Here is a 15,872-nt window from a genome sequence, read left to right as displayed (position 1 = left end):
GGATGGACTGCAGTAGAGGAAAGAATTGATAATGAACACATTAAACATGACAAATGTGACAGGGGGGGAAACACGAGGGGAAAGAGAGGGGGTGATACCAGATATCATATTGGAAACTCAAAAACTGTTAATAAAGTAACTCCTTATTAGCCATATAAAATCTTTTTTGAATTAGTATGAATTCATTACAATGGTATGGCGCGCTACAATTAGAGTCCTTAAAAAAAAACGACTTAAATATTCTGCTGCAATGTGATGGGGTATCAAAGATTCATGTGTGGTACAGAGAAGTGTTTAGTCAGTGGCCTATCACTCTGACAGATACTCGTTTAATGAAAACAGTCATGTTGCTTAGTAAATGCTTCCCGAGTGAGCACCAGGAAGTTCAGAGACAAGACATACTAAGGGAAATCCTTTTTGGGAGATATCAATGAACAAATACTACACATCGTAACACTCCATCAGAGTACACTGTTGAATTAACGAACCATTCACAAACTTAGTCCAAACTCATATTTAATGCCTTAAAATGGAGCATGTCAAATAAATAGACAAACAAAATAACATATCTCACATGGGTGGAGACTACAGCTACACATTGTTTTATTTGATTCTGAGAAGTCAGTCATTGAGACTGAAAAAATCATTTGGAGCGATTACCAAAACATGCTGATTTAATAATCCCCAAGGACAAAATTACATCAAATAATGACTGTGGGAAAAAAAGTTACCAACATTTTGCACCACTGGCAACTACAGTTTATACAGATATAAGGAGGCACAATGACCATCTGGTTGCAGTCACTGGAAGAGGTGGATGAGGTACACTACCATGAGTAGCTCTATACATTTGTTTATAACCACTTGTAACAGTTCAGAACTAAAAAAAATGACAATGAATTAATGCAAGCGTCCAGCCAGTCACATACAGTGTATTGATGGGATTTAGTAGTCCAGCATTTCTCCAAGGCCAAACAAGAGAACTTCACATAACACAAGCACTAGTACCATTACACTTATTCTGACATCAATGCAGAAGCATTGATATGCGTCAGCTTGAATTGTGTCAATATTAGTAAATTGTCATGCTGGCCTCTGATCCACAGCACAGCTGAGGACTGGTGGGACGGGATGGTCCAAATATACCAGATGCTGTGACAGTATATTGATCATCATGACCGATACGATTCAGTGTTGTAGTCATCACACTGCTTTTGCGGTGTGGCTTTCAGAGATTGTGTGGCAACAGGGAATGCTACATCTTTCTAGTTGTTCTGAGAAAACCCAACATTCTAAAATTACAGATTCTGTGGGCTTAAAAGTTCTTCATGAGGTATCCTGGATACCTGTCCACAAATTCAGCATTGTCCAAATAGCTCTATAATCTATTACTCATAAAATGTCACTCTCCTGTCATTCTCTCCCTCCTCTTCCCTCCAGGCTTCACAGATGAGTCTCTCCAGTCCCAGGTCTCTCCTCCTCTCCCTGGTGTCTCCTGCTCTCTGCAGTGGATGATATCTCGAGGGTGCCTCCTGGTGGCTTGGCCTACGTCCTTCTCCGCTTGGCTCCACCGGGGCTGGAGGGGTTGCTGCTGGAGTTGAGCACCTTCTCAGTGGCACGGTTCCTCTTCCTCTTGTCTGCTGCCTCCTTCCCCGGGCCGCCCTCAGCGGAACCCTTCTCTCGGTCTCTTTCTCTGTCCTTGTCTTTGCTGCCTACCCTCTCTGTCATCTTCACTGAGGAGTTGCTGCCTGAGAGAGACAATAAGGAGAGAAAGAGAAGATGAGGGGAAGTTTTCAGGTAAGGGGAGGGAGGTTTTGCAAATGATTGACAGTTTAAAATATTCTGCATCACTCAGTCCAAGTTCTGAAATCTTCTCTCAGGTCAGTGAGGAAGGCATCAAGTGACTGCTACTACTAGGGCTGGGACAATACCAGTATCACTATATTTTTTCCATGGCAAAAATGAAAACACGAAGAAAAACAAACTCTTTGGCCCTTTAAAAACCTGTAAAATTGTGTGCTATAGCTTAGTGCTGTTTTCCTAAAGAAGTTACATCCGCATTGTGTTTTGTTTCCTTGCCACGATACTATTGCGATACTGGTATCGTTCCGGCCCTAGCTACTACAGTGACTTGGTAGGGTATGGTGGACTCAAATTAAACCAGTTGTTATTCTAGTGTCAGGTGGTACTGTTTGCTGGGTACATCAATAAAGATATCATGTACAATAGACCAGGGGCCCCGGTGGTGGATAGAGGACCAGAGTAGAGTTCAACAGACAGGTGACATTCAAATAGTCTTAAGAAAAGGAATGATGATAGAAGAGAGAAAAGGCCGGTTCAAGAGCACCAAGTCATAGCCTCCAATTCCCATCACCACCCATTTGAAACATGCAATTATATCTTCTGTCTTATGTCATCAAATTCCATCAAAACAAAACAATATAGAACTATAACAAAAATCGACATGCCATGCTTGAAAATGTCTTCAAAACCTCAAAAAAAATTTAAGGAGAGAAAAAGAGAAACTGAGAAAAATACAGACGCACATTTTTTTGTGCACTAGGCGGGTGGTCACTGTAAAGAAGCCTCTGGTTATGAGCTGGTCTGTACTGGGGTCAAGCTGGAGTTTTGGAACAGATCGAAAGAGTCCTTCTGTCCATACCTCTCAAAATCCTGGCCAGCAGCCATACTGGGACTCAGACCTTTAAAAAACGAGACACAAACGACCAGGGTGAGGGATGTCGCTTTTTGTGCCAAAGGAGAAGAGATGCACGGACTCACGTCAGAGAGAAAGAGGAGAGGAAGAGGGGGGCATAGGAGGTGAAACATAGCTAATGTATCTGAATGAGAGAGAACCTTCTTCATGCATGGCTGGGGGGTCTCGTTCTTCTTTGAAATCGTCTTTCACGTCGTCCTCGGATACCAGTTTACCTGTTTGAGGCAAAAAGAGAGAGAGTATGGACTTTCCAGTAGTTCAGCATTTGAGTAAGTATAGTGGATTCTGAAAAAAGAGACTTTACCTTCTTTTACTTGTTGAATAATCTCGTCTGGAAGATTGAAGCTCTTCTCTGAGTTGGGAAACGGCAATATTTCAGACTCATGCTGCAGTGGACAGAATGTGTGACTTTATCATTAGTGTTCAGTATTACATAAAAACAAAAATTACAGCTGACTGTCAATCTATTACAATCTATTACAAATGCCAGACAAAGATCATGATGCTTTACTCACCAAGGCTGACATGTCATACATAGTTCCCAGGTGGTCCCAGATCACCTTTGATGACACTTGCCTCCCAATATTCTGGCTGAATTTATCCCGGATGCAGATCATGTGAAAGTGACGATTTACCCCTACAGAAAAAAATTCCAGACCAAGTGGTAGGTTGACAATCTGATTCAATATTCTATAGTCAGACCATTCAAATCTAGTTATGGATCATAACAAAGAACAATATGTTGGCCAAAAGTAAAACTAGAGATAGCTAGTTTACTTCTTCTTTAGCTAGTACAATAAGCTAACGGCAGGTAAAAATGTTTTAATTAAAGGCAAAGCAATTGATTTTGGGAAGAGAAGCTGTTTGTGTTATGATTTCCAGATGTGTATGTCAGACCGGAAGTTCAATTGGCTTGCTACCGAACGCTATCTCAGTGAATACATTTGACCAACACACTTTGAGAGAACATGCAGATGTTTAGCTAGCTAGCAAGCTAATATTGTAAATGATTGTGTGAGTTCATTGAGATGTGTCATTGTCTGGCTATAAGTAGATAGCTAGCTGTGGATAAGCTGGCTAGCTAATTTGTTGGGGGTTTGTTGTGATTGTGGCTCGTCTCGTCTTCTGCGTCACGTCTCCACTACAACCTGGGGCTTTCAGGCCTACACGATCAACACACAGCTCGTTAGCTAACGTTGAGTTAGCAAGCTACCATACGGTTAGCTAGCTAACTTTATATTCTTACCTACGGGTTTGTGACCTAGCATTGCATGGAACAGGCACACCTCGACTTCTTGACTCCATACCACCGAGTCTTCGATGTGACTGATCCCCGAGTCTGCCTGTTTTTCGTCGGCTGGAACAACCTCGGCTTCCCCCATGCTGTTGTTCTCTTTCAATAACAGAAAACTGCCAGCAGGACAGAGAACAGCGCCCCTATCACTGGTAAAACGGTTATCCAACTGGGATGCGCTTTCACCCAGAGATGTTTGATACAATACAAACAATACTTTGATAGGCTTGCTATAATAATATCATTTTTTAAATGTATTATTTTGCATGTGCACAAACCTAGGTAAAGTAGGCCTAAAATGTGTATATGTGACCAGGCTACATTTAGACAGGGCATTCCATATTTGAGGCCCTTTTCGTGCACACAAACTGGACAGAGGGCATGTCTGGAGCTCTGGGGTAGCCGCATTCCCCTGCTTACGGTTACAATGTTGCACTGTGTCCAGTCTAGACTCGATACATTGTATCACTCACTTTATTACACAATGATTGCCTATGGAAAGAAGATAAGGGGCTGCCTGTACGAACCATGTATCATCACAAGAGAGCGCTATATGACCTTGCGTCTTCTTGCTTCACCAGACTTCATTCAACGCAGTAAAATTAAATACAATGGAATAGACACTATTGAATAGGACTACTCATAATACGGTCGTATGATAAAATTACTATTGAACAGAGAAAAAATACTATTGAAAAGAGGAGCTGCATGTCAGATGTATTGAACAATGTATAATGATTTTGTTTTAATGCCACATTGCTTTTTATTTTAGATTGATAATTGGCTATATGTCTTAGTTATGTTCGTATCCAACAGGGTAATATTATAACCTACAAAGAGTAAAGAGTTATGCCAAGTGTAAAATTAACATTCATTTCCAGTCTCATGGTTGGCATTACATAAACTAACAAACAAGGTTCACTTGTAATTGGCTATGACTACTATTGATATTATACAAGTCATTTATACGGTTTATTTTTCAGTTTCAGCTTTTTACCACAGTACATTATAATAACACAGTTTGTCATGTTCATGCCTCATTCGTGGATTTCAGTAACACACGTTAAAATAGCTCAGGAGACTCAGGACAAATCTATGGTAGATAGTAGGCTCTATTCAACAGTTGTATTTATTTCCACTCCCAGATGTAACGCGGCTCTAAATCCCCTGCAGTGCAGTGTGCACAGCTGCGGCGCTAATGTTTTAAAGCCGAGTCAGTGTGGGATTGTGTTTATGTGATAACATCGTGCCAAGGGCAGGAAAGGGCAGGCGGGCCCAGACTGAGCGGCGCCGCCGCACACCTGGGGAAGTTCAGGTTAAATAGCCTCACATTCCTCGGCGCACAGCTGATTGAAACATTAACAAACAGTAATCCGTGAGCCAGGCTGCAGATGGGCCGGGATCGCAGCCAAGAAAGGAGACTCGCTGTGTGTGTGAGAGAGATCGTGAATAGTAGGCTAAAGTTATAACTGAATATGAGAACATAAATAATATTGGATGTTGAAAATGAATAATTCTCATAATCTAAACCATTCTGTATATATCATTAATATTCATTACCCACTTTTGAGGGCTATGCTGAATGCCTAGGTTATTTCAATTAGGCAGTTTTATAGTTAAATTATAAGTAGGCCTATAGAGGTACACAAGTGTAGGTATATTATGGAAACCTGAATAGATTATTTTATGTTGAATGCTCACTTAATTTTAGAATAGTTTGGATAATATCCAAGTGTTATAAGCTGTGTAAGTAACATTAAGCATATATGTAGCTCATTAACGTTGTCATACTCTGAATTAGTGAGAGTAAAGATCCATCGATTCAAAATGGCAGTGAGTTGTCAGAATGACAAATGTTTTACTCATACTTGATTGCTTTTATTTATATTTGTACGGCACTGTTGAGGGAATTTGCAAGTAAGCATTTCGCTGTACCGTTTATACTTGCTGGAAACTGAACGCGACAAATTAAACTTGTGTCAATGCAATAATTGTTAAGCAACATACTGTTGTCTTGATTTGGTTGCTTAGTAGATCCAAATACATGGTTCTGTTGATTGAACTTATTGTAATCGTCCATGTCTGCTAAAACGACGCTTTGTGTGGAACTATAACTGCTAAAAGTTAAACCAAGGTAGTAGGCGACAGCTATCAACGTGTGTGTTGTGAATAAACAAGGTTCAAACTAAAGAATGAAGAAAAAGGAGCAGGAAACACTCATCTACCATATCTGTTTTAATAAAAACACCATAAGTACATTGTTATAAAAACAATATTGGGATCACATCTGCATCATTGTAATATACAATACAAATATAGCTCAATCTGAGAAATTTACTTTTTTTTGCAAAAAATATATACATATTTTCTAGGTATGACTTGAACAAAATACAGAAAATAGAAATCGAACATGGAATGAAAGATTCTTTCACATAAAGTCCAACATGTATCAACATCTAAGAGCTCGTTGGGTTAGGATGCATTGTTGTTGATTGTCATCCTCAGGTCGACCAGCACACTTGTCTTCATGGCGCGCACCGCTCTTCTTGGTGACAGCAGGACACCTGTGGCTGCTTGGGGACAGCGCCGCTGACCTGACACTTCGTAGTTTCAACTCCTGAATGTCTATCTATGCACATCATGGACTTCAACGTCGTTCCACTGCTGGATGTAAGACATAAGATGCGACGACATGTCATGCATGGCTGGCAACATCGTTCTTTCTGCTAATGATTCGTTCTGTTGCTTCATTGATCAACGGCAGAGAATTCTGTCATCAGCGCATCCGTTCTGTGAAAAATAAGGAATGGATAATGGTAAGTTTTATGACACATAACTTGATTTTAGCACAGAAATATGCAGTGGTCTCATTTTACACTTGAATATGTAACAGGCATATGGCAACAATACATTTGCTGCAATTGTTTTGTACACATACCTCCACAGAGATGCTGGCAAGTTCTGCATTGAGGGTTGTCAGAGGAGTGCGGGTTGCACCTGAGATCTGCTGCTTGCCCGGTGTGTCCAGCTCGACCTGCAGGTCCCAGATATAATCGATGACATGCTGCAGAATCTCCATCTTACTGGCTTTCTTGTTGGCTGGCAGAGTGGGCACCAGCTCCTTTAGTTTGCTGTAGCAGCTGTTCATGTCCTGCAGAAATACACTCATCTGCTCGTCCAACAGTGGGATCTTGCACTTGGAGATGGTCATACTCTGCTCCGAGAGACAACGGACCACATCCTCGGTATTTTTCAGGGCGCAGGTAGATCCGACAACTTTCATTTTCTTATTTTGTCGCCTTGAAAAGCAAAAATATAGGGTATATATTTCTGCTACAATATACAACAAAGAATAGGTAAATACCTGCTAGTTCTGTTAGAAAAGTTCAATTGATTATCCTCGTGAGCGTTTCAAGCGTTAAGTTTGTAGCCTACTTGACAGTTTGTGGCGGAGGTGAACTCGGGCTGAATTTATCTTTCCAGAGGGTTCGGGGAGTGACCAAAGCGAGAACATTTGAAGGGTTGAACCAATGAGAAACTCCCTGCTGCAAGGGAGGGGCGGGCTTCCAGTCCTCTCTCTACCAATAGAGATCGGGTGTTATCAATCTTTACAATCTGCTAAATGATGGTGTTACAAATGGAAACAAATGTGTGCTTTTTTTTCATGGTGTCCTGTGTGGGAACCCAGCTGTCCGTCGCCCGCGGACTTTGCAGGTGTAGAGACCGCCCGGAGACATGGGTGGGGGGCATATTCATGAAGAATGCTGCAATTACTAGATGAATAGGTTTTTAATTGTAGCCTTAACTGAGTAGACCGATTGAACTCAATCATACGGTAAATGGCCAGACCTGTCACAACAATATCGTTTTTTAAATTGGTGATTTCTTTATCTTTTTTAAATTCTAGTTCATTTATAATCTCGATGAAATAGAGTAGCTAACCTAAGCATTCTGCTTATTCCAGCGGTGCATAATAATTTCCTACCCCAAAGTGCTTATTTTTTTATTTGCTTAAATAGAAATATTACGTTTTATCAAATGGAAAAGTGCATAATAATATAAAATCGTATTATAAACTAAAGTTGCATCACAATATGGCCATTCAACAAAGCGTATCCAATATAGACAAAGGAATCAACTAATTTGGCTGCTTGATTTGTATTTTATTTCACTTTTATTTAACCAGGTAGGCCAGTTGAGAACAAATTCTCATTTACAACTGCGACCTGGCCAAGATAAAGCAAAGCAGTGCGATAAAAAAAAACACAGAGTTGCACATAGGATAAACAATCGTGCAGTCAATAACACAATAGAAAAATATGTATACAGTGTGTGCAAATGAAGTAAGGAGGTAAGTCAATAAATAGGTCAATAGTGGCGAAGTAATTACAATTTTGTAGTATTGTATGCAAATTATGACTTGAATTGTAGGATAAAAAGTTTAAATCTATTTAAACGTGCATTTCATTAGAATACGAATCTCATGGATCCACATAGTTTAGCCTATGCAATAAATCTCTTTCAATTTACAAATAGCATATTTAACACATTAAGCCTAAACCCTCCCGTTCCTCTTAAATTAGTCTTCCAATGAATCATTTTACAGATTATTTCACGTGTTCCCACTGTGAGTGCGGCATTGAAATAGCATTGCTCTGCTCTGAACTGAATCTTCCCCAGATTGTCCAAACAAGCCGAAGCAGACTGGCAGGCGCCAGTGCCATGACGTCACCCATTCATGAAGTCCCTGACGGCTGTCAACCTGGCGCCGCGCGGGCGGTGTCCATGGAGACCGCAAACAACGGGCTTGCACTCCCCCATTCACCTGCGCAGCGCAAACCCTGAGAACTGGCTGCCCAAGATTGGCATTCATTTTCATTTATCAAGTTAAACCACTCTGAAGAGATTACCGCCCCACACCTGCAAACTGCCATTGTCACTAGCTTGCTCAAATTCCAAAGGCTAGTGAAATAAAAAAGACAGAAGGCTTTGAATTTGCATTGATAGTTCCTGAATTCCTTCAGTTAGGTCCGCCCCTTAATTTGTCTAATAAAATTCCTCAAGTAAAACGTTGTATCCAGGCATAGGCTACATTGTATCTTTCACACATATATAAAACAAATTACAATGTTGCTATTTCAGTGTCCCCCTCTGTCTCTGACTGGCTGTAGAGTCCACCAGAATGAGATTTCTGCATGATAAAAAAATAAAACAAATACTTGGATATTGTGCTGTTTGCAGCAAACTTGCAATTCATTTGGAGACAGAGAACCAAACAAGAGAAGCCATGAAAATACAAAGTGAAAACGGAGAAAATTGTTAGCAAAATAAATCTGTGGTTTGAATGGGTAATTCACCATGTTAAAATATGGCATGAGAAACATATTTTTTTAACCAAACATTGCATCCTTATAATGTGCGTGTAATTGATTATGGAAGTGTAATTAATATGTCAGATTTTCTCCCCTGGACAACCCTCTTTTAAACAAATTCCCTGCTTTTGCTTATACTAGTTGTGTAAAACTCTTCTTCTTCACCAGCATGCAGAGAGAGCTGTGCCTGAGGAGAGTGACATCCTGTTCTTCCTCCGTCCTATTTCTCAGGTCATGTTGGGGATGGGGAGCGCCAGTGGTCTGAAACAATGGGAGTGCAGAGCAAGGATTGTGGGGGGAAATCTTGTCTGGGGCCAGTGGGTCTGGAGCGCCCCTCTGCTCTCTCATCCAGCTTTTGTTCAGCTGCAACAGCTATCAGCACTTCCTACTGACACCAACAATAACTCCACACAGCTGGGCCCTTTTAATCTTGTTTACTGCACATCAAGGTGAGGGGGGGGGGGGGGGGGGGGGGGACAGAGAAAAGTGATACAGATTAGATCCTGATTTTAACTGACAGAGGAGGTTCTTTCTGTAGTGATTCATTACAACTGGCTACTACTAATTGAGGTGTAAAAATGTTTTCTCGCTCTTCTCTCGCACTTCCCTGTTGTTGGAGCCTCCCAGATTTGTTGTGACACACTGTTGTTTGGAAGCAGTTGGTTAGTTGAATTATATGAATTGTCAGTGGTGGATATGTGGGGACTTTTGATCTCTCAACCTCTTTATTTCCGTTTTTTTTTTTTTTTGAGGGAGTAACGCCCGGCTGCACACTGTGGACAGGAAACAGAGAGCAAGAGAAGCTAAAAGTATCCACCATGCTTCCCAGCCGAAACAATTCAGAAGAGTTTGTGCATATATTCTGACAACATTTTGTGAGGTTTTGGACTTTTGTTGGGCTGTTTGGGCACACAAATGTTTTTCTGGAGGCAAGCTGAAGTTCAGAGCCGAAGTCTGCGCCCCTTCGTCAGTGATTGTTCAACAGTAGGGATTCTTCAGTAAAGTCTATGTTGTCATTCAACTCTTTTTCATGCACATCTTTTCACTGAGAAATACTGCACCAAACATCTTAGTTAGATGTAAAATTGCGCTACTAAGATCTCCTCTGCAAAAACTTCAAATTAATGACAGATTTCTTGATTCATTCAGACTATTTTGAGGAAGATATTACTGGGTACGGCTTCTCAAAATGGACAAACTTTACTGCCATTTTCTCTCCTTATTTCAAGCAAGGTATTTTAAGGGGGTACACTAGTTCGGTTTGGCTAGCCGAGTTCAGCTAGGTGCCAGTTGAACTGTAGCATGCGGTCACCTTAAGCAACAGGTAAAAAAAAAAAAATGTAACCATTATTTAACTAGGCAAGTCAGTTAAGAACAAATTGTTATTTACAATAATGGCCTACTCCAGCCAAATCTAGACAATGCTGGGTCAATTGGGCACTGCCCTATGGGACTCCCAATCACAGCCAGATGTGATACAGCCATGATTCAAACCAGGTACTATAGTGACACCTCTTGCACTGAGATGCAGTGCCTTAGACCACGGCGCCACTCAGGAGCCAAATAAGGAGGAAGGACATTCCAAGAATGTTTTGCCAGTTGCCACCTTCTCCATTCACAGCCATTTGTGTTGGCCCTATCTATTACTTTCACTGCAGTGATACCTTTTGTCCACAGCCTTAGTTTGTGTTCATATGTCAGCATAATTTCAATAAATCTAATGGGAGGCAATATGTTTTTGAATACAGGGGTACTGTAGATTGATGATGCTTTGCTGGTATAGGAATGTAGAAATAGGCCCTTCCTGTTACATAGACTTATCTAGCTCCTTATGTGCTGAGGGACTTGTTGTGGTGTGCTGTGCTGGGGGGTACAGGCACGGATGTCTGATGTACAGAGTGACATACTGTAGGGCTGCTGGGGATGAGTGTGTGTTTGAAGTCATACGGTAATATACACTGAGTATACAAAACATTAATTACACAATTTTGATGGCAGCCACAACAAAAATCTGAAATCATCATGAGCGACCACAGTGGCTCGTGGGACTGCGTACCCACAAACCCCTTAACAGCGAAGAGAGAAAATGGAAGTTTTAGAGATAATATCTTGCAATTCTACACATATTGACATGGGGCGTAGTGAAAATGTTGCTATTTTATGACATATTTCATGCAATTCTGCTAATTTTGCCATGGGGTGGAGATACATGTTTGCAGTTTCTAGTATGATATCTGAGGGAAAGTGACAAACAAAATAAAACATATATGTATATATATATTAATATACAGTACCAGTCCAAAGTTTGGACACACTCATTCAATGGTTTTTCTTTATTTTTACTATTTTCTACATTGTAGATGTCACGCCCTGACCTTAGAGATCCTTATTTATTCTCTATGTTTGGTTAGGTCAGGGTGTGACTCGGGTGGGAGAATCTATGTTTTCTATTTCTTTGTTGTTTTTGCCTAGTGTGGTTCCCAATCAGAGGCAGCCTTGTCTCTGATTGGGGATCATATATAAGTTGTGATTTTCTGTTTGGGTTTTGTGGGGAGTTATTTTCTGTTTAGTCTCTGTTACCTGACAGAACTGTTCACTTTCATTTTGTTAATTTGTTTTGATTGTTTTTTGATAATAAAAAATCATGAACACTTTTCACGCTGCGCTTTGGTCCACTCCTTCCGACGACAGGTGTTACAGAACTCCCCACCTCAAAAAGACCAAGCAGTGTGGTCAGGAGGAATGGACATGGGAGGACATTCTGAATGGTAAAGGATCCTGAATGTGGGTTGGAGATCCTGGCTGGGAAGGATTGCCTCCCATGGGAGCAGACGGAGGCAGCAAGGAGGGAGCAACTATACAAGGGGTCACGGTTAGCACGGAAGCCCGAGAGGCAGCTCCCAAAATGTTTTGGGAGAGGGCACACGGGGAGATTGGCGGAGTCAGGGTTTAGACCTGAGCCCACTCCCCGTGGTTACCGTGGGGAACATGTGACCGGTCAGTCACAGCCCTGTGCGCTATATTCCAGCTCCCCGCATTGGCCTGGCTAGAGTGGGCTTCCAGCCAAGACGGATGGTGCCGGCTCAGCGCGCCTGGCCTCCAGTGTGTATCTTCGGCCCAGGATATCCTGCGCCGGCTCTGCGCACTGTGTCTCCGGTGCGTCTGCACAGCCCAGTGCGTCCTGTGCTAGTGCCCCGCATTTGCCAGGCGAAAGTAACCATCCAGCCAGGACGGGTTGTGCCAGCTCTACGCTTGAGACCTCCAGTGCTCCTCCACGGCTCAGTGTATCCGGTGCCTGCTCCACGCACCAGGCTTCCAGTGCATCTCCCCAGTCCAGTGAGACCTGTTCCGGTTGCACGTACCAGGCCTCCAGTACCTGGTAAGCCCTGTGGCAGCTCCATGCACCAGGCTTCCAGTACATCTCCTCAGTCCTGTGAGACCTGTTCCGGCTCCACGTACGAAGCCTCCAGTGATAATCCATGGCACTAAGCCTCCAGTGATGATCCATGGCCCGAAGCCTCCAGTGAGGATCCATGGCCCGAAGCCTCCAGTGAGGATCCATAGCCCGAAGCCCAGTGATGATCCATGGACCGAAGCCTCCAGTGATGATCCATGGCCCGAAGCCTGCAGTGATGATCCATGGCCCGAAGCCTGCAGTGATGATCCATGGACCAAAGCCACCACTGATGATCCATGGCCCAGAGCCTGCAGTGATGATCCATGGCATGGAGCCTCCAGTGATGATCCATGGCATGAAGCCTCCAGTGATAATCCATGGCACGAAGCCTCCAGTGAGGATCCATGGCACGGAGCCACCAGCGACGGTTCCCGGACCGGAGCCTTCAGCGACGGTTCCCGGACCGGAGCGTTCAGCGACGGTTCCCGGTCCGGAGCCTTCAGCGACAGTCCCCGGTCTGGAGCCTCCAGCGACGGTCCCCAGTCCGGAGCCTGCAGTGACGGTCCCCAGTCCGGAGCCTGCGCCCCCAGCGGTCCCGAGCCCCCAGCGTTGGTCTGCAGTCCAGAGCCTCCGGCGATGATCTACGGTCTGGAGGTCCCGGCGATGATCCCTGCACCGGAGGCGCAACCAAAGTGAGGGGAGCCTAAAGCGAGGCGGGGTCTGCGTCCCGCACCGGAGCCCCCACCGAGAGGAGATGCCCACCCGGAACCTCCCCTATAGGTTCAGGGGGGGGGGGGTTGCCTAGTGTGGTTCCCAATCAGAGGCAGCTGTCTATCGTTGTCTCTGATTGGGGATCATATATAAATTGTGATTTTCTGTTTGGGTTTTGTGGGGAGTTATTTTCTGTTTAGTCTCTGTTACCTGACAGAACTGTTCACTTTCGTTTTGTTTCTTTGTTCGAGTGTTTTTTGATAATAAAAAAATCATGAACACTTTTTTCGCTGAGCTTTGGTCCACTCCTTCCAACGACAGGCATTACAGTAGAATAATAGTGCTGACATCACAACTATGAAATAACACATATGGAATCATGTAGTAAGCAAAAATGTGTTAAACAAATCAAAATATATTTTATATTTGAGAATCTTCAAATTAGCCAAACTTTGCCTTGATGACAGCTTTGCACACTCTTCTTCCATCCTTGAGATGTTTCTACAATTTGATTGGAGTCCACCTGTGGTCAATTTAATTAATTGGACATGATTTGGAAAGGCACATACCTGTCTATATAAGGTCCCACAGCTGACAGTGCATGTCAGAGCAAAAACCAAGCCACGATGTCAAAGGATGGGTACCAAAACATTTCTGCACCATTGAAGGTCCCCAAGAACACTGTGGCCTCCATTATTCTTAAATGGAAGATGTTTGGAACCACCAAGACTTTTCCTAGAGCTGGTCGCCCGGCCAAACTGAGCAATCGGGGGAGAAGGGCCTTGGTCAGAGAGGTGACCAAGAACCCGATGGTCACTCTGACAGAGCTCCAGATTTCCTCGGTGGAGATGGGAGACCCTTCCAGAAGGTTAACCATCTCTGCAGGACTACACCAATCAGACCTTTATGGTAGAGTGGCCAGATGGAAGCCACTGCTCAGTAAAAGGCACATGACAGCCCGCTTGGAGTTTGCCAATAGGCACCTAAAGGACTCTCAGACCATGAGAAACAAGATTCTCTGGTCTGATGAAACCAAGATTGAACTCTTTGGCCTGAATGCCAAGCGTCACATCTGGAGGAAACCTGGCACCATTACTACGGTGAAGCATGGCGGTGGCAGCGTCATGCTGTGGGATGTTTATCAGCGGCAGGGACTGGGAGACCAGTCAGGCTTGAGGCAAAGATGAACAGAGCAAAGTACAGAGAGATGCTTGATGAAAACCTGCTCCAGAGCGCTCAGGACCTCAGACTGGGGTGAAGATTCACCTTCCAACAGGACAACGAGCCTAAGGACAACAACCCTAAGGACACAGCAAAGACAACGCAGGAGTAGCTTTGGGTCTCTGAATGTCCTTGAGTGGCCCAGCCAGAGCCCGGACTTGAACTTGATCGAACATCTCTGGAGAGACCTGAAAATAGCTGTGCAGCGACGCTCCCCATCCAACCTGACAGATCTTGAGAGGATCTGCAGAGAAGAATGGGAAAAATTCCCCAACTACAGGTTTGCCAAGCTTGTATCATCAAATCCAAGAAGACTCAAGGCTGTAATCGCTGCCAAAGTTGCTTCAACAAAGTACTGAGTAAAGGGTCTGAATACTTATGTAGATGTCATATCTACGTTTTTTCTTTTTAATACATTTGCAAAAATGTCTAAAAACCTGTTATAGGGTATTGGGTGTAGATTGTTGAGGGGGAAAAACGATTTAATACATTTTAGAATAAGGCTGTAACCTAACAAAATGTGGAGAAAGTCAAGGGGTCTGAATACTTTCCGAATGCACGTTTATCCACTGAGTGTACAAAACATTGAGGAGACCTGCTTTTTTCAATGACATAGGCTGACCAGGTGGTGAATCCAATTGAAAGCTATGATCCCTTATTGATGTAACTTGTTAAATCTACTTCAATCAGTGTAGATGAATGGGAGGATTTCTAAGCCCTGAGACAATTGAGACATCGATATGTGCTATTCAGAGGGTGAATGAGCAAGACAAAAGATTTAAGTGCCTTGGAACGGGTTATAGTAGTAGGTGCCATGCACCTGGTTTGTGTCAAGAACTGCAATGCTGCTGGGTTTTCATGCTCAACAGTTTTTCGTGTGTATCAAGACTGGTCCACCACCCAAAGGACATCCTGCCAACTTGGCAAAACTGTGGGAAGCATTGGAGTCAACATGGGCCAGTGGAATCCTGTCAACACCGTGTTGAGTCCATGCCCGACGAATTGAGGCTGTTCTGAGGGCAAATGGGGGTAGGGGGGTGCAACTCAATATTAGGAAGGTGTTCCTAATGTTTGGTATACTCAGTGTATTGTATATTAGACTGACCTTGGGGAAAATCCTTTATTCCTAATGCTAGCCTGGCTGACACGTGACCCACTTGA

The 15,872-nt window shown here is 43.2% G+C and overlaps 2 protein-coding genes across 3 annotated transcripts; both read right to left on the bottom strand.

Moving 5' to 3' along the window:
- Positions 1–499: 499 nt before the first annotated feature.
- Positions 500–4,158, bottom strand: LOC139416503 (MRG/MORF4L-binding protein-like). Of its 2 annotated transcripts, XM_071165177.1 has the most exons (6): positions 3,963–4,158; positions 3,232–3,353; positions 3,021–3,102; positions 2,857–2,931; positions 2,547–2,702; positions 500–1,748 (listed from the first exon to the last, which is right to left on the bottom strand). In XM_071165177.1, exons 1-5 carry the CDS (start codon positions 4,096–4,098, stop codon positions 2,593–2,595), a joined length of 525 nt encoding a protein of 174 aa, XP_071021278.1. In that variant the 5' UTR covers positions 4,099–4,158; the 3' UTR covers positions 500–1,748; positions 2,547–2,592. The 2 variants fall into 2 exon arrangements, with proteins under 2 accessions (XP_071021278.1, XP_071021277.1); XM_071165176.1 differs by lacking the exon at positions 2,547–2,702.
- Positions 4,159–6,232: 2,074 nt separating this feature from the next.
- On the bottom strand, positions 6,233–7,457 carry LOC139416504 (DNA-binding protein inhibitor ID-1-like). The gene is made up of 2 exons (XM_071165178.1): positions 6,949–7,457; positions 6,233–6,800 (listed from the first exon to the last, which is right to left on the bottom strand). The coding sequence occupies exons 1-2, from the start codon at positions 7,291–7,293 to the stop codon at positions 6,765–6,767; spliced, it is 381 nt and encodes a 126-aa protein (XP_071021279.1). The 5' UTR covers positions 7,294–7,457; the 3' UTR covers positions 6,233–6,764.
- Positions 7,458–15,872: the final 8,415 nt, after the last annotated feature.

Source organism: Oncorhynchus clarkii, chromosome 9 (assembly GCF_045791955.1).
Source record: "Oncorhynchus clarkii lewisi isolate Uvic-CL-2024 chromosome 9, UVic_Ocla_1.0, whole genome shotgun sequence".
Taxonomy (NCBI): Eukaryota; Metazoa; Chordata; class Actinopteri; order Salmoniformes; family Salmonidae; genus Oncorhynchus; species Oncorhynchus clarkii.
Note: the sequence above shows the minus strand (reverse complement) of the source record. Positions and strands in the feature narration are given on the sequence as shown.

Excerpts from the sequence above, each read along its gene's own strand:
- LOC139416504 (XM_071165178.1), bottom strand. The coding sequence starts at position 7,293 with ATGAAAGTTGTCGGATCTACCTGCGCCCTGAAAAATACCGAGGATGTG. Across the intron at positions 6,801-6,948 it reads TTGCCAGCATCTCTGTGGAG|AACGGATGCGCTGATGACAG; the intron begins GTATGTGTACAA and ends TATTTTTCACAG.
- LOC139416503 (XM_071165176.1), bottom strand. The coding sequence starts at position 4,098 with ATGGGGGAAGCCGAGGTTGTTCCAGCCGACGAAAAACAGGCAGACTCG. Across the intron at positions 3,354-3,962 it reads GCTAGGTCACAAACCCGTAG|GGGTAAATCGTCACTTTCAC; the intron begins GTAAGAATATAA and ends TTTTTTCTGTAG. Across the intron at positions 3,103-3,231 it reads TGTATGACATGTCAGCCTTG|CATGAGTCTGAAATATTGCC; the intron begins GTGAGTAAAGCA and ends TGTCCACTGCAG.